The 24,520-nt window shown below is 31.5% G+C and overlaps 1 protein-coding gene across 1 annotated transcript in view; it reads right to left on the bottom strand.

The window, feature by feature from the left end:
• LOC145327988 (voltage-dependent calcium channel type A subunit alpha-1-like) overlaps positions 1 to 24,520 on the bottom strand; it is a 186,549-nt gene that overhangs the window by 71,334 nt on the left and 90,695 nt on the right. The window contains exons 20-24 of the mRNA XM_080171515.1: positions 23,481 to 23,572; positions 17,110 to 17,227; positions 8,441 to 8,527; positions 6,646 to 6,699; positions 2,782 to 2,916 (exon numbers count right to left, since the gene is read on the bottom strand). Of these exons, the coding sequence (XP_080027641.1) occupies positions 2,782 to 2,916; positions 6,646 to 6,699; positions 8,441 to 8,527; positions 17,110 to 17,227; positions 23,481 to 23,572 (486 nt within the window). The remainder of the gene's footprint in view (positions 1 to 2,781; positions 2,917 to 6,645; positions 6,700 to 8,440; positions 8,528 to 17,109; positions 17,228 to 23,480; positions 23,573 to 24,520) is intronic.

The raw sequence follows: 24,520 nt of genomic DNA, 5'->3' as shown, positions 1-24,520 counted from the left end.
TACATTAAATTCTTAAAAGATAAAATAAACTATAAACCTACATCTAGATGTATGTTTATAACCTTTTATAATTAATTTTTGTTTCCAATTTCATAGATTTTACAGTTTAAAACATTTATTTAATTAGGGGATAATTTTAAATTATTAATTTGTTTCAATACTTAAGGGATAAGATAAAATTTTAGATGATAAAAGTTCATGCTTTTACAGGGGTTGTCTGTATTCAATTTTATAATTCAATTGTATTTTTTTTTTCATTATATTTTGCACATATTTACATTTTTTTAATTTTTCTCACTGCATTTTCTAGAAATACAATCTATTGAGTATTTTAACAATTTGTTTTGTAATTTTTCTACTAAACTAAAACTTTTACTTTTACTTAGTTACCTACAATATATATATATTTCAAAATTTAAACAGAGCAAAATTATCAAATTGTATTGTTTATATATTTCAAGTAGGATTGTGCCGGATACTGGATATCCAGCTGATTTCTAATAACGGATATCTGGTCAACGCCGTATATCAAGCAAATTACTGGATATCCGGCTGGATAACCTGATATCAGGCATTAGAAATCAGCCGGATATCTGGTGTCGGGATAATTTCAATATCTGGTATCCAGAAGGATATTGAAAGTTACCTGATATCAGGCCCAACACTAATTTCAAAAAAGTTTATTTTGAAAAAATTGCTCTCTTTAGCTAAAAACTAAATTCTAAAAAGCCCTACTTTGGAAATAATGACAATTTATTTTTACATTTTATGTCATCAGACCATCACAAATGGTCTATTTTTGCTCTTTTACAGATTAAGAGGAATTTATCTAACACCAAACATAGGTTTTACTTGTCTTTCAGAAAATATGTAATTTTTATATATATTTGTTTGTTTGTGTGTAGGATATTTGGAATTTTTTCATGTAAATACAAGTATTTATAAATATTTTAGATAATATAGCAATAAAATCCTACAATATATAGTAATAACCAGTACAAGATACATTCTTTTATAATTAGTAATTAAAGTTATGTTCCATGAGTAATACTTTTTTTGTACAAATTTCAATATCTATATAGAATATGAATATAAATAAAGTACATAGATAGATATTGTGAGAACAGATTGACTGTTGGGTGAAATAGTCAAAGGACGGACAACCACATAATAATAATCTATCAAGTGTACAAATCGTGTTCATATCACATCTGCTATTAAATAAAACTAACTAAACCAAAATTGATTTCAATCAGAAAATAAGTTTTTTATCTCATGATATAGGTTACTAAAAAAATTATATAAATCAAAAGAGTTAATTTTAAGTTTCATGATGGTTTAATTAGAGTTATTTAATATTGCATCCTACAAGAAAAAATTGTGTAAAGAAAAATCTAACTCCTTTATATATTTATTTATTATTATTAATATTATCTGAAAGGGTTAGACATCTTGAAGAGGGTCATTGATAATCTAAACATCCTAACCACATCGAAAAAAAAACAGCCAATTTTGCAAAAATCTTTTCTCATAGTTTTTTTTCTACAAAAAATTTATGTAGCTAATTACTTCAAACTAAATTGCTAAGAAAACTAGGGTTGGGCCGGATACATTTTTGACCGGATATCCGGCTGATTTTTAATTCCATGTATCCGGTATTCGGCCGGATATCTAGCCAACATTAAAAATCCGGCAAATTTACAGATATCCGTCGGATAACCATATATCCGGATATTCGTCATTAGAAATCAGCCTGAAATCTGGTATCCGGATATTTTCAATATCCGGTATCAGGCGAGATATTGAAAATAGCCGGATATCCGGCCTGATATTCGGCGCAACCGAATATCAAGCCCAACCCTAAAGAAAACACGTTTTACAAAACTAGCTGACTCACAAAACTCACCTTTTCACACTATAACCGAGTTTATTAATAATCAGAACATATATAAAAATCATAGTAAAACATAAATTGTTAAAATAAATTTATTATAAATATGTTACTTTATGTCTAAAAACAAATGTATTCTTTATAAGCAACAAAAGAAACAAAATTATTAAGGTTTTGGTTTAATAAAATTTTCAAAATATTTATTTATTTGGTGCAAGGAAATCAAATGAAATTATTTTGGCCTTTAAATGATAAAAAAAATTCTACTCATTGGTCATGTTTAAAAGTACTTAAAAACTTAAAAGTGCATAATTTTGAAATAATTACTTAAATAAAGTTACAAACTGCACAGGTAGAGGGTTAAACTTGAAATAATTAACCAGAAAGTGCCACAAAAAAAATGTAATTCTAAACAATTTCTAAGTTGAACAAGAATATCAAAATTTCTATTAGGTCTCTACTTTACAAAAGAAGTTGAAAAAGGGCTTAGTATATGTACTCTAAGAAATATTGCCCATTAAGACAAAACACCCAAAAAAGTCTCAAATCCTAAGTTGTTCCAAGATACAGAGTTTGGCATAAAGACGCCTTAATTTTTTTTTTAAATTCCAAAGGTTGAAAACTTTGCCCCTAAAGGTAAGATTTAATGATAAGATTAACGTAATATCAAATCAGATTTTTTTTTATTTCTCATTTTTTCCTACCCTTCTGACAGATCAACTGAAAAAATAACTAAGCTGAAAAATCATCAAAAAAGTCTTTTTTCTTTTGTTGAAATTACAAGACCATTTATCTTGAGATATACAATGTCACAACAATACACCCAAATTTAAGTCTTTTTAGCAATATTTCTTAGAGTATATTTCAAGCTGGCAGAAAGTAATTTTTACCTCCGTTAAAGCCGCAGCTTGGTCCAGCGAATCACAAGCGATAGCCAAGAAGACGTTTAGCAGGGTGTAATCTCCACAGAGTGTCAACATAACAAAATATGTTGAGTAAAAGATTCCGCCGTTAAACCTTCCACCCTGAAAAGTGTTTCATTAATAGATATAGGGTATAGGTAGATATTATGACAGAGGAAAAATTGTCGTCAATTTAAGTTGTTATCATCGAACTCATTTATTGGTCAATTCAATCATCCAGTAGGAGTGGACGGGAGGGGAGGGGATGGAGTAGAGAGGGCGAAGGAGTTTATTATTATTTTAGCTGGCTGCGAGTTTCACTTTTCTAGAGAACATTAAAATCTGTTGTAACATCCAAGTAATTATATATCCACTGTTATATTAATAGAAAATTTTGTAAAAAAAAATTGTTAATATCTAATATTTGCTTATTCTGCTTAGGTTAGTCGGTAAGGCATCGTTGCACTGATACCCGTTTGTTAAGAAGCTACATTAGTACAAAATCCCTTTTTTAGCATTTATTCAAGCAATTTTTAACATTATGTAATAAAATGTCTCAAATTAAAATCTTAGTTTATCGTGAATATGAAACTGACAGACAAAAATAGAATAAAATGGGGTCAGAAGTCAAATATCATGCTGATTTTAGTTTTTACTAAATTATGCAGAAAATTTAGATAGATATTCTTAAAATCAATTTGAAGAATTTTGTCAATTATTTATTCCATTATCATATTAGCAAGATTTTAGTCAACAAAAAGTAAATATTTTTAATTCTGATTCCTTATAATTGAAACATTGATTAATTGCAATTACTCAAGATACATATACATTTGATATTTTTTACCTATTGGCGTTGCCTTTAGCTTTGAGGGAACTTTAAAATTTGTTGCAATAAAAAATATACTAGCTCCTATAAAACTTTTTTTGGGAGATCTTTAACATTACATGCACATGCTTTATATAATTAAAATATACTTTTGCATATGATAAATTAATTATCTCTTTAAATAAACACTTTTCTCGTATTCATTCGAATCCGGTGGATAGGAACCGGTTCTCATCCATACGAAAAAACTATGTCTAGCATCGTATTATATCCAGTTTTCTACGAATATAGAAATGTACAATCATAAGATTAAAACCAGTTTTTTTAGCCGGTGCATTCGGCACCACGGGGCTAAAAAAACTAGTTTTAATCTTATAATTGTACATTCTATATCCGCGGAAAGCCGTTTATAATACGAAACGAGAAATAACTATTATTTTGCGTATTCATTAATCCTGTCCGTAAGTCTGTCTCATTTACATTTTCACCAATTACAATAAAAAGAGGATTATGCTAAATATGCTAAAATATGCACAAACCCGGGGAGAGAGGGATAGGATATTGTGCTGTTTATTACACTAGTCCCAAAAGTCTTACAACTTTGGGAACTGTGATTGTTTAGTTCATTTAGTTGAGTGTCTTAACGTTTCAGCCATTTATTTAATCCACAAAAGGGGTAACACTAACTTTGTGCATCATCATTAAGGTGGATATCATTTTTTCGGCCATCGTATTATCCCTTTCACATTTACTCCTTACCACCCCCCCCCTCACTATAAAGTATAGTTACTGCAGGGATCTAAAGGGATAAGACAATGGCCGATAAGTTTATGCACATCTTCAATGATGATTAAAAAAAAATTAGCCCTTTCTCTAAATTACAATAAGCGGTTGAAACGCTTAGACACTAAACTTTATGAACCAACCAATCAAAATTCAAAGCCAAAGAATATGAAAACATTGTAATAAAACTTTGGGAACTAGTGTAATAAAAAGTCCAATGTCCCCTCCCTCCCTGACTTACAGAGAGCTTAGCCCGACTTAACTTTGAAAATTCTTTTCGCCAATTTATGTATTTTTTTCAAGTTCGAATTTTAATCAGCGTCGATACTGTATAATTATGGAAAGTTCTCAAACATGACAATTAGGACTAAATGCTCAAAGACGTCTAAAAAGGGGGGGGGGGGGGGGGAAGGATGGTCAAATGGATTTTTAACCACTGATTCAAAAAAAATATTGTTAAATATTTGCTATTACTTGATTTCATATGTCATATTTACTAATCAATAAATTTATGTCTTATCGTTTGCTATATTTATAAGGCTAAAATAATTATTTGCTGCTGCTGCTGTAGTACATATCAACATAACTGTCCTTGTTATAATAAAAATGAAATGTTGTTCATAAATCTGTCTGTGTGTCTAAATATTTAAACTTGGCATATTTCATACTAACATCAATCTCTTTTTAAAATCTACAAGATCTTACAACTGACGAAAAATCCAGAGAGTGAGGGGACAATTGTCTGCTTTTTACACTAGTACCCAAAGTTCTATAATAACGTTTTTTTTTAATTGTTAGCTTAATAACTTTGGAGACTTAAGTGAATTTTGATAGGTTGATTTTTTTAAGTTGAGTGATTAAACGTTTCAAACACTAATCTAACGCTACAAAAGGGATAATTTTGTTTATCATCATTGGGCATTTGCACTAATTTATTGGTCAGTGTCTTATCCCTTTAGATCTCTGCGAAAAATCTATGAAGAAAACAAAGAATTCTAATTTGTAAAATCAACTGTTTTTCTAAAGTCAAGGTGATCTTAATTCTAATTCTGGTTACTGCTATAGGAAGAATATTTACACTTTTATTGATTTCATCTTCAACGGGGATCTAAATGGATAGGACAATGGCCTATAAATTGATGTACATTCCCAATGATGATACACAAAATAACCCCTTCTGTAGCGTAAAATTAGTAGTTGAAAAGTTTAAATACTCAACCTAATAAACCAACCAATCAAAATTCACTAAACTCCCCAAAGTTGTAAGTCAATGAATAAGAAATGTTATTATAAAACTTTGGGGACTAGTGTAATAAACAGCCTAAATCTCTTTCTGGATTTCATATACTATACTGAAGTGATTAATTTCTCCGTTTTAGAAAAGCTTTACATAGGTCCTAGGATAGTTTTAGGCTATTACTTTAGTAAGTCTTGGGGCTATGAGGCTACCCCAAACTTTTATTTGACAACTTTTACTATCAGAGTTACAAAATGTAAACAATTATAAGTTAAAGAATATCAATAATTAATTTAATTAGAACAGTTATGGTTAAAAATTAACTAAAGAAAGGATTAAAATATGAATAAGAAAAGTGCCATGTCAAAAGATGTAGAGATTAATAAGTGGAAATAAATGAACATTTTCAAGATTAACAAAAACATTTATTATGTTTAATGGTTCTTAAACTATGTACTTTGCCTCACATTGTAAAAGATGACCAAAATATAGGGTTTGAGAAGGTCGGTTCATCTAACATTTAATTTATTCGTTTTTTTTTTGTTTCGACTTGTCATCTAAAAGGGGGTTGACGTATATACCCCCCCCCCCTTAAATTGATTGAAACGATCAGTCTAGCTGTTTGTAAGATATCAATGGACAAACATACTGTATTTACACTATTTAGGATTGATATTAATATCTAATAATATTTTTTTGTTTAAAAGCTACTATATAAGGTTTTCTGTATGGCTTTGAAACCGATTAATATCCGCTGGAATAGAACAAGTTCTGTGCCAAAATAGAAAATAATGTACAGCATCGTATTAGAGACAATTTTCCACGAATATTGAAATGAAAACCATAAAATTATTACCAGTTTTGTTAGTCCGGGCCTTTTGCCTCTCGGGGCTAAATAACTAGTATCAATTTTATGATTTTCAATGGAAATACTATGCTATACATGGTTTTTCAGTATGGCCATACGGGAAAAATACTTCTTTTGTTCTAGATAAAATGTTACCTTAGAATTGATGGCGGTGTACATAACAACATTCCAATCTTCTCCTGTCAAAACCTAAATAGTAAAAATGATAAGATTAATTTTCATCACATATTAAGCAAACTTTTGCTGTTGAAATGAGTAAAAAACTGTATTTATTTAAATCTAAACAAATACTTTTAGACATATGTAATGGTTCCTAAGCTAATTTAAAGTCTAATTTAGCTTTGTTTTACTATTTTTGTTCTACCATTTGACCCTCTTGCCTACTAACTGATGAAAACAAACTAACAACATCTCAATCCAATCTATCTATCTATCTATCTATCTATCTATCTTTCTATCTATCTATCTATCTATCTATCTATCTATCTATCTATCTATCTATCTATCTATCTATCTATCTATCTATCTATCTATCTATCTATCTATCTATCTATCTATCTATCTATCTATCTATCTATCTATCTATCTATCTATCTATCTATCTATCTATCTATCTATCTATCTATCTATCTATCTATCTATCTATCTATCTATCTATCTATCTATCTATCTATCTATCTATCTATCTATCTATCTATCTATCTATCTATCTATCTATCTATCTATCTATCTATCTATCTATCTATCTATCTATCTATCTATCTATCTATCTATCTATCTATCTATCTATCTATCTATCTATCTATCTATCTATCTATCTATCTATCTATCTATCTATCTATCTATCTATCTATCTATCTATCTATCTATCTATCTATCTATCTATCTATCTATCTATCTATCTATCTATCTATCTTTCTATCTATCTATCTATCTATCTATCTATCTATCTATCTATCTATCTATCTATCTATCTATCTATCTATCTATCTATCTATCTATCTATCTATCTATCTATCTTTCTATCTATCTATCTATCTATCTATCTATCTATATATCTATCTATCTATCTATCTATCTATCTATCTATCTATCTATCTATCTATCTATCTATCTATCTATCTATCTATCTATCTTTCTATCTATCTATCTATCTATCTATCTATCTATCTATCTATCTATCTATCTATCTATCTATCTATCTATCTATCTATCTATCTATCTATCTATCTATCTATCTATCTATCTATCTATCTATCTATCTATCTATCTATCTATCTATCTATCTTTCTATCTATCTATCTATCTATCTATCTATCTATCTATCTATCTATCTATCTATATATCTATCTATCTATCTATCTATCTATCTATCTATCTATCTATCTATCTATCTATCTTTCTATCTATCTATCTATCTATCTATCTATCTATCTATCTATCTATCTATCTATCTATCTATCTATCTATCTATCTATCTATCTATCTATCTATCTATCTATCTATCTATCTATCTATCTATCTATCTATCTATCTATCTATCTATCTATCTATCTATCTATCTATCTATCTATCTATCTATCTATCTATCTATCTATCTATCTATCTATCTATCTATCTATCTATCTATCTATCTATCTATCTATCTATCTATCTATCTATCTATCTATCTATCTATCTATCTATCTATCTATCTATCTATCTTTCTATCTATCTTTCTATCTATCTATCTATCTATCTATCTATCTATCTATCTATCTATCTATCTATCTATCTATCTATCTATCTATCTATCTATCTATCTATCTATCTATCTATCTATCTATCTATCTATCTATCTATCTATCTATCTATCTATCTATCTATCTATCTATCTATCTATCTATCTATCTATCTATCTATCTATCTATCTATCTTTCTATGTCTGTACCTGAAACACAGTGAGTAAGGCACTAGTAATAGAATCAAAGTTTGAAGTTGGTCTGCCCTCGGGGAAATTAAACTGGCCACCAAATAACTGAAAAGAAACAATTCATAATCAGACATAAATATAAATAGGATAACACAGACGCGGATAGGTACTGCAAAGAAAAAATTACATGTTAAAAATGTTATTCTTATAGTTCTTGTTCGTTGGCTTAAAATTTGTCGATTGCCAAAAGTTTCAGATACTAATTTTTATCTATAAAAGGGGTAATTTGTGTATCATCTTTGGGTATGTATGTACATTAATTTATCAGCCATTGTCTTATCCCTTTTGATGCCTGATAAACTAAGCTGACTTTTCATTAGTTTAGATTCTAATTGATTCCTTAAACAGCTGAAATTGTGCCTTTCAGGAAAGCTTATAAGTGTTCTTAGGGATGTTTTGACTTAATACCCCCAACGACAAGTTTTTTTGGAAGTCAGCTAGTTCAAACTCTTATTATGTCTTGGAGACGAGTTTTTTTTATTATTTATCTTTGTTCATGAATAAGCCACTGACGTAAATTCAAAAGTAGTCAATTTATTTAGGCTTGATTTGATTATACTATACAATAATTTTATCAAACTACTTATATATCAATGTATTTTAATTAATACGAAGAATATCAATTGAAACGAGGCATGTTATATTCTTTATTTGTTTTGTAACATAGCATGCTGTTATTGTTATACAAAAGAAAACTATTATTGTTTAAATAATGGACAATGATCGTATCAAAACATTTTCAAAATATGTTTTTTCTTGATTATAAAATTTTAATTTAAGCATAATAAATTAAAACAAATTTTGGGTCACTTTGTTTATTATTTAACTCTAATAATAATTAAAGAGCTAAAATGCATAGAAGAAAGGTTGGTAAAATCCCAAAAGTCGCTTCGGAGTATCAATACTTCTCCCCCATCTTCCAGTTTTGATTTCCAAAGTTTATAATGTTTTTATTGTAATTGACAATTTAGATTGTGTGAAGGTGTTAGAAAAATAATTGATCCCCCCCCCCCGCCCCCCCCCCCCCATACTAATATATGAGTACGCTTCCAATCTATAATAAGTGATGGACAGTGATCGAAAGGGATAAGACAATGGCCGATGAATTGTATATCCTCAAATACAATGATTATCCCTACTGTAGATTAAAATTGGTGGTTGAAATGTTTGGACACTAATCTAAATGAAATAACCAATCAAAATACAATAAAAGTCCAAGGTTGTTAAGCCAATGAATAAGAAAACGTTATTATTAAAATATGGGGACTAGTGTAATAAACAGCCCAAGGTCCCCTCCATCCATGGATGCTGTATTTCCCAAAAAAACGGACTATGCCAAAAGGTCTCGTTGCTTGTATAATTTGCGTTCTATATTTGAGGCATATAAATGCAAATTTGCCTAAATTTAGGTTAATTATTACAATTTGCTATTTAATATGAAATTATTACCACCTAGCTCATGAATGAAAATGGGAACACTAACAATGCATTTTTAACTATTTAATGTTTAGGTGTATTTAAAAGCTTAGCAACTCTGTAATCATTACCAGAATGTCCGTACGTCCATTTTAAACAGGTCGATTTTTTTTCTTTTTTAACAAAATTTTTTTATGTGATCAAATTTTTCGATTGATCTGATTTTTGGTATACTGATTCCTGGGGCAACAAAGTACAATATTAAAAGCGAAGCAACTCTATAACCAAGTCCTAAAAATGTAGGTATATCCATAAAATATTATTCTGTATCAAGCAGTTTTTCAACAAATTTACTTACAATTTTGCTTCGACTAAAATTAGTGAGGCTCGCTAAAAATCTAGAGGGGATAATTTTGCCTCACTAAAATTATATTGAGGCAAACTGATTTTAGTGAGGCAAAAGTTTTTTTAAGAATTCCAAATGCTTTGATTTTTAAGAAAGTTAAAAGAGAACTAATGAATTGTTTTATATCATGTTCAAATGTATTTTATGAAATAGAAAGCATAAAATAAATTAATCTTCTGTAAAGTAATAGACCAAGATATTTATATTTAACTAAAGATTTATGGGTATGATATATTTACGTCTGAAAGGGTATGTATGTCTAAATAAAGAACATAAAATAATTTTCCAATAATTAGAACGCTCATTTTTTCCACAAGTTAAAGAATATTTTCTACTCAATTGCATGTTCTCTTACCCCTGAACAATGTAGAATGTACAATGTTAGTGAGTACAGGCCAAAGAAAAGTGTATGATGCTCTCTACAATGAAAAATAATCTTGAGACCAATACTTAAATATATATTATAGTGAGTACAGGCCAAAGAAAAGTGTATGATGCTCTCTACAATGAAAAATAATCTTGAGACCAATACTTAAATATATATTATAGTGAGTACAGGCCAAAAAAAGTGTATGATGCTCTCTACAATGAAAAATAATCTTGAGACCAATACTTAAATATATATTATAGTGAGTACAGGCCAAAGAAAAGTGTATGATGCTCTCTACAATGAAAAATAATCTTGAGACCAATACTTAAATATATATTATAGTGAGTACAGGCCAAAGAAAAGTGTATGATGCTCTCTACAATGAAAAATAATCTTGAGGCCAATACTTAAATAAAAAAAAACAAATTGCTCACTCCTTTAATTTTCATGTTTATTATAAACAGACCTATAGTATAGATGTATATACAGATAACTACCTTCCCCTTTTCCAAGGACCTTTTTCGTCTGCATTCAAATTGTTTTATGATATTAGATTCGTTAATATTCCCGACACAATTGGTTGATTTTCAAAGACCCAATTAAGAGTCGGCATAAGCCCCTTACTCCTCTAGTGTTTTACTCTAATATTAGAACAACAAATTTATAAAGTTACTTTGCTCTAAAAAAAAATTTTAATGTTATTCTCCAGTATGATTTTGAAACTTATCAATATCCGCTGGATTTGAACCGGTTCTAAACCATACTGAAAAATCATGTATAGTTTCTTACTACAGAAAATTTTCCACAAATACTAAAATAAAGATAATAAAATTAATACCAGTTTTGTTAGCCTGGGCCTCCAGCCTCAAGGTTTTAATCTTTAATTTCTCATTTTAAAATCGGCGAAAAGCTGTCAATAATACGATGCGATAAATAAATAATTTCATAATCCATGTTAGTGACCAAGAAAAGAAATATGAACATATTTTAAGAATCGAACCCTGGGCTGCTTTGTTTTACACCTTTTCTTACAGGGCACTTTCAGCATTAATATCATTTATTGCAGGCAGCTAGAAGCATTAACGGGAAAAGAACAAATATTCTGTATAATAATTTGTTAAAGAAAAAGCCATTTAACACACTTTTTCATTTATCCCTAATAATACTGCCATAAGATTACCCTTGAGAATATATGGGAGGGGAGGACCCATAGACGTTTAAGGGGGGGGGTAAAGGGGTGTTTACCCCCTCCCCCCTACGCTACCCCCAAAATTTTGGATTTTTAATTTTTACCCCCCCCCAAAAAAAAGCAAAAAAAAAATGCCTCTATGAAATAAAGATTAATCCCCCCCCCCCCAATAAAAAGGCTTGGACGTCCCTGGGAGGACCCTTTAAATGTTTCATAGTCTACAAGTTATTGGAACATTTCACCAAATCCAAGTTTAATTCGTGTGCTTGCCTCCTATCAGTCTATTACACTGTGTCTAATGTAAAATTGCAATATCTTTTCAAAGTGTTATTGTAACACAATTCTCGGCTGCAATCTTCAATTCTTTCCAGTATGGCTTTGAAACCGTTTAATATTCGCTGGATTATAATCGGTTCTGAGACATACGAAAAAATGTATGTATCACATCGTATTATAGACAATTTTCTACAAATAATGAAACTAAAAATCATAATATTAATAATAGTTTTGTTAGCACGGGCCTTCTAATCTTGTAATTTTTCAATTTACTATCCGCGTAAAGCTATGTCTAATACGATGCGATAGATAACTATTCTAATAGAACAAGAAATCAACCTTATTAAAAGCGAAGCTTTTCTATAATTAGGGTCGGTCCGTCCGTACGTCTGTCCGAGATAGATAGCTTTTTTTCGTTAATTTAGGCATGTTAGAAATGTCCTATCAATTTAAAACTTTGCATGGTGATTCCTGTAGTAGTTAGGTACGATTTAGAAAGCGTAGCAACTCTATAATCATTACGTCCGTGCGTCCATTTTAAACATGTTGATTTTTCTACTTATTTAACAACAAATTTTTATGTGATCTAATTATCCGTTTGATCTGATTTTTGGTATATTGATTCCTGGGACAACAAAGTACAATATTATAAGCAAAGCAACTAAAGTCCTAAAAATGTAAGTATGTCCATAAACATTATCCTGTATCAAGAAGTTTTTCAACAAATTTAATTACAATTTTACTCTTACACTTTTAAATTCTGATTATTCAGTTCTGACACTATACTACAAGTGTTAATGTCCGTTTGTCCTACCATTTCAGCTCTTCGCTTTTATGGATGTTGTCATTCTTGTTTTAAGCTATGTATTCGAAGCTGTATAGAAAGTAGGAAAATTTAAAACTAAACTTAGATATAATAATTTAATAGCCTAAAACTAAAGGGACCTATCAGAAGCTTCCATAAAATTAAGAACCTAATCTGTTCAGTAGTTATCAAAATCTGAAGCTAAATACAAAAAAAACCTTACTACTTTATATGACAGGATGGTTATGAGGGGATATAATGTTTTCAATATAAATATGATGGAAACTGTTATATATATTATAAATTTGTAGCCATCCATTAGCAAAATATAAAACCTACACTTACAATTCTCCAGTGGCAGGGTATGGACAATAATTTAAAAAAAAACTATTTTGCTTCCAACTTTTCTGACAATTTAGAATACATTAAAATGTTTAAATTAACGTGTTCTATTACATAAAATAAATCAAACAAACAAAGCATCTTGTTCTTGATGATCTATGGGGATAAGACAATGGCTGATAAATTGATGTACATCCCCAATGATAATTATTAAAATTATCCTTACTATAGATAACATTTAGTAGTTGAAACGATTTGATAACCAAATTACTGAAGAAACCAATAAAATTCAATAAAAGTCCCAAAGTTTGTTAAGGCAACGAGAAAATGCTTTTACAAGACTTTGGGACTAGCCCTATGTCCCCCTCTTCCCTGTTCTGAAAATTAGCACTAAGTGTAAACCATTAGTTTATTATGTTACATTATGATTGAAAACAATGAAGAAATTCTGCTATTTTAATAATTTTAAAAAAAGACACTTCTTTATCATTAAAAAAAAATCATTTATCATTTATCAAACTTTTCTTTTCTGACTTATAGACTTAGCTACAAGACCATTCTACAATAATATATTGTATGTAGAATATCCGGGATGTTATGACAGGGGAAAAATTGTTGTAAATTTTGGTTGCTAATATGGACATACTTATGCACGGAAGAATCGTTATTTTAGCCAGCTACAAGTTACACTTTATTAGAGTACATGATAATCTGGTATAAGATCCAAGTAGTAATAAATCTATTATAATATAAATTGTATGGAATTGAGGCGCCTAATAAAAGTTATGTTTATTACAATTCTGATTATGAAATGAAATAAAAAGTTTGCATACAGAAGGTGGAGAGGGAAATGGAATGAGGAAAAGTTACACGTTTCTGTAAAACTGTAAAAAAAATAATTTATAAAGTATATCAGCAAAATTACCATCTTATGACAAAGCAGTAAGTTTTTGTCTGTAGCTCAAGATAATAATCCATTGAGTTCTTCATTAATCTAGAGGTGGTTTTAGGTTTTTTTTATATAAGTAGGATGTTCCGTACCCCTTTTAATATAGAGCCCTTTGTAGTTAGGGGAGCAGCTATTAGTACATTAATAAAGTATATAGATGTTTGTCCGTCTGACTAAAGCATAGAACAGTTTATAATGATATTTTCTGTGAGTAAAATGAAGATAATAAAATATTTTTTTTGGCTCATTATGTGAAATCTTAATATTATTCATTGACTTAGTTTTGCTAATTTTGTAACTATTCACATGCAAGGAACACCCACAAGAAGTATTTGGTCCAAGGTTGGTGTTGGAATTGTTTGATTGCATGGCCGGCAATGGATGTAGAATATACATGGATATTATGACAGGAGAAAAATTGTATTTAATTAGGGTTGCAATATCCCCTCGTATTTATTGGTCTGGTCGTTTATTCATTAGAAGGGGAGGGGGAGATCATATTTTAGCCAGCTACAAAGTTCACTATTATAAAAAACATGAAAATCTGGTGTAAGATCCAAGTAATAATAAATCCATTTGGTCAGCACACTTTTCATTACAGGCATTTATCCTTACTATATATAATACCACAGTGGTAATATAATATCTTGTCTAGTGTATGTTTTAAGACAGTTGATTGCAAATATTATTACTAGTGGCTACGCCTCTAGAGGCCTCTAGGGACACTTAAAGTGGGAGGAAGAAAGTGTACCCTGTCCCCAATTTTAAATTTTAAAAAAGAAAAAAATTATTGTTTATTGTGGGGTCATTTTTTCTAGGAGTTCCCTCCCCAAAAATAGTTAAAAACCTTTACTGGACCTATGAGTAGTTTCACTGTAAAGGAATCACATATCTGTTTACAGGTTAACGAGATCCTTCTCTACAGATAAAAAATCTTACTTCTTTATTTAATAGAATGTAAAGTATTAAGAATTTAGTTTGTCTGTTAATTTTTCCCTGACCACTAAGCTATTAGTGTTTCCAATTTCGGGAAGCTTTAGGTAGGTCTCACGATGTTTAAAGGCTATTTTATTTTAATTCAAGATTTGGAATACTTTTAGGCTATTTATTTGACTTTACAAATAATAATACTGTATTTGTTATAAACAAAGAAAGCATATAACACAATTCTTTTAAAGAAACTTAAATTTTCGATTATTTTTAATTTTGAAGAAGTAATTTTGTCCCACAGTGAAACCTCCATACTCCATTAGCCAATTATAAAGAAAAAGCAGGGCAATGCATTTTTTTGCTAAATTACGGTCAATTCAATTTGTTTGGCTGCTACCTCAAAAGGACAGGGATACATATCTGAGGGAAAAAAAACTCTTTGGTAAAAAAAATGTAACAGCCAATAAATTAAGAATAAATGTTTTTTCAAAAGTTAATCTCATCAAAATATATTTTTGTTACTTTATCTAAGTTTAAATTTTTGTAATAAATCCAAATTTATTTTTGGAATAAAACATAATGGAAGGTAGGCCAACCTTAAACCTCCCACAAACTCCTGTTTCGTAATTTACAATATGTTTTTTTTTATTTCTAAAATATTTTTAAATACCATAATTGTTATTTATTGCGTCGTATTATGGACAGCTTTTCAATGTAATTTAAATAAATAGTTTAGTATGTAATATGATGCTATACGTGATTTTTCAGTAAAACTGGGAACCCGTTTTAATCTAGCGGATATAATTCGGTTTTGAAAGCATAATGGAAAAATATTTCAAATATATATCCATCTCACTGCTTAGATAGATGGTGTAAGGAAAAAAAAAACTTGTGTTGTAGGATAATTGTTTTCCCAGCTGCCGGCTTTTTTTTGATTGATCAACAATCACCGTTTCATCAATTTCTGTTTTTGCTATCAAGCAATGCATTAGTGTTTTTTTTTCTCCCTTTGATTCTGACATACTTTTATAATTTTCTGTTGAGCTTTTCAGTTTATTAATTTGCCATTTGTTATATTGAATCTTCACTAAAATACTTTTTTAATTCATTTTTATCTAATATCAAAAATAGTTTATGCTATCAAGCAATGCTTTAGTCAGTGTTTTTTCCCCTTCAATTCTGACATACTTTTCAATAGAGGTTTTCAATTTATTAAATTGCCATTTGATTTATTTGGAGCTTTATAAAAATACTTTATGAGATTCAATCCGCTCAATATAACAAAAAAATTTCAGTTAATCCAGGTAAAACTTATTCAAACATACCGGACAGAGTAACGGGTCACTAATCGTTATTGAAAGGGATATAGCATTTTCGTGGATATTATTATAGCTGACAAAATTGTCGTCAATTTATTCTTAATATGGATATCACTTCGATGGGGTATGGGGGTGGATCGTTATTTTAGCTAGCTACTAGTTTTACTTTGTTAGTTTACATGATATTCTGATGTAAGATTCAAGTAATAATAAATTCATTCTCATGGAAGAGCCGCGATTCTAACATTGACTTAATTTATGTAAGTTAGATATAAGTAAAGCATTTGACAAAAAATATAAAATCATAAAGTTTCTTTTACGTCAAAGAAAAATAAAATAAAAATTTAAGTCCTTTTGTTACTTTAGCTGTCTGTTCTTCATATTTAAAAGTATCAGGATCTCGATCTGTCTGTCTGTACTGAAAGATCTTGCTAACAGTTGAACCGATTTGGTTCTCCTTTGCAATGTATCTTAAGGTTCTTTACGATTTTGGGTGAGTGTGCCACCAACCTATATAAAACTATAACGTAAAGTGGAGGGCCGAGCCCCTTTCCTTCCTTCAAATGCCCCTGGAGGCCTCTAGGGGCCGTAGTCGCTTATGATGATATATAAATAAAATGGCTACCTGCATGCCGAGTAGGGCAAATATGAAAATGAACAAGAACAGTAGAAGCAGAAGGGACAAGATAGAGGAGATGGCGTTCATCAGAGCCACAACCAGATTACGCAGGCTAGACCAGTATCTAAACACAGGTATGATTACAACTATAGTTCATCAGAGCCACAACCAGATTACGCAGGCTAGACCAGTATCTAAACACAGGTATGATTACAACTATAGTTCATCAGAGCCACAACCAGATTACTACACAGGCTAGACCAGTATCTAAACACAAGTATGATTACAACTATAGTTCATCAGAGCCACACAACCAGATTACTACGCAGGCTAGACCAGTATCTAAACACAAGTATGATTACAACTATAGTTCATCAGAGCAACACAACCAGATTACGCAGGCTAGACCAGTATCTAAACACAAGTATGATTACAACTATAGTTCATCAGAGCCACAACCAGATTACTACGCAGGCTAGACCAGTATCTAAACACAGGTATGATTACAACTATAGTTCATCAGAGCAACACAACCAGATTACGCAGGCTAGACCAGTATCTAAACACAAGTATGATTACAACTATAGTTCATCAGAGCCACAACCAGGTTACTATGCAGGCTAGACCAGTATCTAAACACAGGTATGATTACAACTATAGTTCATCAGAGCCACACAACCAGATTACTACGCAGGCTAGACCAGTATCTAAACACAAGTATGATTACAACTATAGTTCATCAGAGCCACACAACCAGATTACTACGCAGGCTAGACCAGTATCTAAACACAAGTATGATTACAACTATAGTTCATCAGAGCCACACAACCAGATTACTACGCAGGCTAGACCAGTATCTAAACACAAGTATGATTACAACTATAGTTCATCAGAGCCACAACCAGGTTACTATGCAGGCTAGACCAGTATCTAAACACAGGTATGATTACAACTATAGTTCATCAGAGCCACACAACCAGATTACTACGCAGGCTAGACCAGTATCTAAACACAAGTATGATTACAACTATAGTTCATCAGAGCCACACAACCAGATTACTACGCAGGCTAGACCAGTATCTAAACACAAGTATGATTACAACTATAGTTCATCAGAGCCACACAACCAGATTACTACGCAGGCTAGACCAGTATCTAAACACAAGTATGATTACAACTATAGTTCATCAGAGCAACACAACCAGATTACGCAGGCTAGACCAGTATCTAAACACAAGTATGATTACAACTATAGTTCATCAGAGCCACAACCAGATTATGCGGGCTAGACCAGTATCTAAACACAAGTATGATTACAACTATAGTTCATCAGAGCAACACAACCAGATTACGCAGGCTAGACCAGTATCTAAACACAAGTATGATTACAACTATAGTTCATCAGAGCAACACAACCAGATTACGCAGGCTAGACCAGTATCTAAACACAAGTATGATTACAACTATAGTTCATCAGAGCCACAACCAGGTTACTATGCAGGCTAGACCAGTATCTAAACACAGGTATGATTACAACTATAGTTCATCAGAGCCACACAACCAGATTACTACGCAGGCTAGACCAGTATCTAAACACAAGTATGATTACAACTATAGTTCATCAGAGCCACACAACCAGATTACTACGCAGGCTAGACCAGTATCTAAACACAAGTATGATTACAACTATAGTTCATCAGAGCCACACAACCAGATTACTACGCAGGCTAGACCAGTATCTAAACACAAGTATGATTACAACTATAGTTCATCAGAGCCACAACCAGGTTACTATGCAGGCTAGACCAGTATCTAAACACAGGTATGATTACAACTATAGTTCATCAGAGCCACACAACCAGATTACTACGCAGGCTAGACCAGTATCTAAACACAAGTATGATTACAACTATAGTTCATCAGAGCCACACAACCAGATTACTACGCAGGCTAGACCAGTATCTAAACACAAGTATGATTACAACTATAGTTCATCAGAGCCACACAACCAGATTACTACGCAGGCTAGACCAGTATCTAAACACAAGTATGATTACAACTATAGTTCATCAGAGCAACACAACCAGATTACGCATGCTAGACCAGTATCTAAACACAAGTATGATTACAACTATAGTTCATCAGAGCCACAACCAGATTATGCGGGCTAGACCAGTATCTAAACACAAGTATGATTACAACTATAGTTCATCAGAGCAAAAACCAGATTACACAGGCTAGACCAGTATCTAAACACAAGTATGATTACAACTATAGTTCATCAGAGTCACACAACCAGATTACGCAGGCTAGACCAGTATCTAAACACAAGTATGATTACAACTATAGTTCATCAGAGCCACAACCAGATTACGCAGGCTAGACCAGTATCTAAACACAAATATGATTACAACTATAGTTCATCAGAGCCAAAACCAGATTACTATACAGGCTAGACCAGTATCTAAACACAGGTATGATTACAACTATAGTTCATCAGAGCCACACAACCAGATTACGCAGGCTAGACCAGTATCTAAACACAAGTATGATTTCAACTATAGTTCATCAGAGCCACAACCAGATTACGCAGGCTAGACCAGTATCTAAACACAGGTATGATTACAACTATAGTTCATCAGAGCCACAACCAGATTACTACGCAGGCTAGACCAGTATCTAAACACAGGTATGATTACAACTATAGTTCATCAGAGCCACACAACCAGATTACGCAAGCTAGACCAGTATCTAAACACAAGTATGATTACAACTATAGTTCATCAGAGCCACACAACCAGATTACGCAGGCTAGACCAGTATCTAAACACAAGTATGATTACAACTATAGTTCATCAGAGCCACACAACCAGATTACTACACAGGCTAGACCAGTATCTAAACACAGGTATGATTACAACTATAGTTCATCAGAGCCACAACCAGATTACGCAGGCTAGACCAGTATCTAAATACAGGTATGATTACAACTATAGTTCATCAGAGCCACACAACCAGATTACTACGCAGGCTAGACCAGTATCTAAACACAAGTATGATTACAACTATAGTTCATCAGAGCCACACAACCAGATTACTACGCAGGCTAGACCAGTATCTAAACACAGGTATGATTACAACTATAGTTCATCAGAGCCACACAACCAGATTACGCAGGCTAGACCAGTATCTAAACACAGGTATGATTACAACTATAGTTCATCAGAGCCACAACCAGATTACGCAGGCTAGACCAGTATCTAAACACAAGTATGATTACAACTATAGTTCATCAGAGCCACACAACCAGATTACTACGCAGGCTAGACCAGTATCTAAACACAAGTATGATTACAACTATAGTTCATCAGAGCCACAACCAGATTACGCAGGCTAGACCAGTATCTAAACACAAGTATGATTACAACTATAGTTCATCAGAGCCACACAACCAGATTACGCAGGCTAGACCAGTATCTAAACACAGGTATGATTCCGGTTTTTTTAATAGTTCCCAAAGTTTAAGTAACGTTTTCTTATCAGATGGCTCAAAAACTTTGGGTACTTTCATTGGTGTTTTAATGATTGGTTAAGTTAAGTATCCAAACGTTTCAACCATTGTAATCTAAAAAAGGGATGTACATCAAAATATCGGCCATTGTCTTATCCCTTTAGATACTTTAGTATGATTACAACCTGATATGTTAGCAGTAGGGGTATTATTTGTGATATGTACATATTAAAAATTCTCAGAGAAGTTACAACATAAAATATAAGAATCTATGGTTGAATCCATTGAGATTTAATAAAAGTATATACTAAATGAGAAGTATTTTGTGTGTATGTGTGTGTGTGTGTGTGTGTGTGTGTGTGTGTGTGTGTGTGTGTGAAACAATGATCTATTTTGTATGATAGAATATTCGGTAAAATCCTTTATTTTTTCAATTAGGCCACAATTTAATTCCAGTCTTCGAGAAAAATTATTTAAGGCAATTGGATCCGCAAGCTATTTTCTCCTGATTTTTTTTATCGAAAATTGAATTATCTTTTAATAATTGGAACAACGAAAAACGTACAAAATTCAAGTAGTTATACAAGATTTAATAAAACAAAAATTTGTTTACTTATTTTTTTGTCCAAAATTCATTTTAAAATGAAAAAAATCTTCCAAATATAAAAACAAAATCTACCATTTTTAAAAAAATCATGGAGCGTTTTTCTTAAAAAATTAGAAGGTTTGGATCCTGGTACGTTTGTGCCATAGAGAGTTTATCGTACTAGTACGTTTGTCCCCATAATACGTTTGTAATAAATTCAGGACATTCTTATTTGTCTTGACACTGTTTTTTTGGGAGAAGGAAGCTTATATAGGTCCACATATTAATTACGGGATAGTACCGTATATTCTCTAAGTCAGCATCACCAGATGTCTACCCGGAAAATTGGAAACCAATAAGAGTTTATACATATAAGCATGACGTCATAATTAAGGCAATTATTTGTCATTGTAGAGCAAGTAGACAGATGGATAAAATTAAATATAGACTTGACTATTCCCAACATTTTCAAAAATCTTTCTTGATAACAGTCCAAAAATTATGTTTTTTTTTCAAAAACTGTATGACATACACAAAACAAGCAGCCTCTAGGGGCACTTAAGGAGGAGGAGGGGTATTTAAAAAGAAAGAGCATTAAAATATTGATGGGAGTTGGTTGCTCTTGATAGGATGAAGGTACCCCTAACAAAAATAATTCCTATGGTAAGTTTTTCTATACAGATGAACCATTTTGGTCCAGCGGTTAGCAATACACACACACAGGCACACAGACAGAGAGACATCCTAGCTGGATCTTTAAATCATTTTAGTGGTGAGCCAGATCGGGGTGAGCCAACTTTCCACCAATGAGAGCACAGCATTTTATGAAATGCCGCGCTGTGATTGGCTGAAATTCGGCGCACCCCGATCTGGCACACCACTAAAATGATCTAAAGATCCAGCTCCTGTAACTTTCATATAAGGAATGTCACTTTAAAGTTAAAAAGACGCAGTGCGATTCTAATCTACAGATTGAAATGTATGTGTCCTTAATCTGCAATAGGTGTTAGATATACCATTTCAGTTTAACTATCATTTGCGCCAATAGGTATTAGATATACAATTTCAGTTTAACTAGCATTTGCGCATCTAAACTCGAGTTAAACCTTCCATTCCACACGATTTGATATGTCAAATATAAAAAATTGGGAGGAGGGGTAAATACTCCCTTAACAATTTTAGGGGTTTTAAAACTATCTTTTATTTCTTTTTATATAAAATAAGTTTAGGGGGAAGTATTACCGCTTTGATCCCCTTCCCTCACGTCCTTTCCCCATTGGGAAGGATGGGGGGGGGGGGATATGACATTGGCCGTAAAATCAATCTGTTACCAAAGCAACTATTTGACAAAAACAAGTTTGGGTTAAATTTAATTTTTCGTCCATTAGCATATCCTTGTAACCTCAGAAACAAGCCACAATCCTAACACATTGAGACAGTTCTCATTATAGAAAGAAATGAATTCTGAGAAAAATTGGGAGAAAAGTATCTTGAAAAAAAGAATTATGAAAATAAAGGTTTTTACTAAATATCATAAAAGATAGTTATGTCAGCTTATACGTTACTAAATCCATACATTTTGTCTTTATAAAAATAATGTTCTCTAATACTGAAATAGTTTTTAGTTAAATGATCGGGTATAGTCCCTTTTTTAAGGGGTGATTCTTCGTATTTTTCACAGTAGCTTCTCTCCTATTTCTAGCCCCTGCCGGGGACTGTAAACCTGCGGGGCCAATTGCCTAACCCTGTGGGGCAATCACCTAACCCAATATAACCTAACCTAACCTAAAATAACCTATAAAAAGCCATTTTAAAATACGACGATTCACCCCTTAATAGGAATGGGACTATTTCCAAATGATCTATATTTTGTTAATCAGAATAATTTTCCTTTTCGTTTTTCTAGACTTATAATACTAATATAGTTCTTAGTTAAAAAGCTACTCTATAATCTATGTAAACTACTCTATGAAATCTTCTATTGAAATTCGTCTTCTGTAAGAATTATAGTATAACATAGCTAAACTCCGTTTAAGTAACTTTAAATTAGTGTAAATTTTGCTATTTATCTTACGGGGTGACGAAGAAAGTCCCTAAAAAATCAGCATGTTACGTCATAAAAACGAGGTATTATCCATATCTTTTTAAGTAACAACCAAGTAATAATATATCGATTAATAATAATGAGATAATAATGGATAATGAGTTTGAAACAGACATAACATACAAAAATAGACAAGATTGATATGTAGAGTAGTTCTGCTAGTTTAAAATACTTACTTTGTAACTTTAAAGACCCTAAGCAGTCTAAGAGCACGTAGTGCGGAAAGACCAAATGAACCTGCGCGCTCTCGAAAATTTACCCATAACACCTGAAAAAAAATAGAGGATCCTGTTATATTAAGTAGTAAGGTTTACTTGTCTGAATCTGAAGATTTCAATAACTAGTCTATATTACAAAGTAGAACGATTGTTGTCTGTCTGAAGCTTAAGATCATGGTAACGGCTAAACTTATTCTTCAGGAAATATACCAATGCAACGGGTCCATTAGTGGGTTTAAGCTAATTTAGGGGATTGTAAATGATTTATAAGCATTATACAATCGCTAATTCTTTTTTTTGCGTGCTATGACCAATAAATGTTTATTTTGGTATACACTTCAAATGAATCGTTTTTTTGTGGCCTTTATTCATGATGTATTTTATATGAATTAGGTCAATTATTTTCTGCACAATCAGACAGGCACAAATTACAACTTACAATGAATCAAAAACAGTATTACTGCATTCAATAAAGAAAGAGAAAGAATAAAGGCTTGGTTAACAAAATCATTTTTTTCTGCATTTATAACATCTATAACCCTACCATAAGCCCCTCAAATGTTTCGAAATTTTACAGACAAAGCTTTTCTTTAACTAGGTGCTAACTAATCGTTTTGAAACTTATTTATTATGTAATTTTAGGCAATTATTGTGGTTAAGCAACTCCATAGTTTTAAGACATATATTAAAGTGGCTTATTAATTATTGTTTTCAAAAAGTTCATAAAACCTAAATGATTTGGTTTTTTTTTATATCACCCTCTTAGTTTATTCTTTTACTGACGGCTACGACACTAGAGGCCTCTAGCGGCCTTTGAAGGGGGAGGGGATGACCCACCCACTTTCAATTAAAGTTCTAAAAATAAAAAGTAAGACAATTAGTATTTATTTTTCGCTGGGGGGATTTCATAATAGTTTTAAACCTTCCAAGAAGCTCTCAGTGGTACAGACACATACACACGCACACAGATCCTGTTACTTTAGTATAAGGATAACATA

The sequence above is a fragment of the Acartia tonsa genome, chromosome 9 (assembly GCF_053477335.1).
Source record: "Acartia tonsa isolate MP-2025a chromosome 9, ASM5347733v1, whole genome shotgun sequence".
In the NCBI taxonomy this organism is placed as follows: domain Eukaryota; kingdom Metazoa; phylum Arthropoda; class Copepoda; order Calanoida; family Acartiidae; genus Acartia; species Acartia tonsa.
This window is presented reverse-complemented; position numbering and strand designations above follow the sequence as displayed.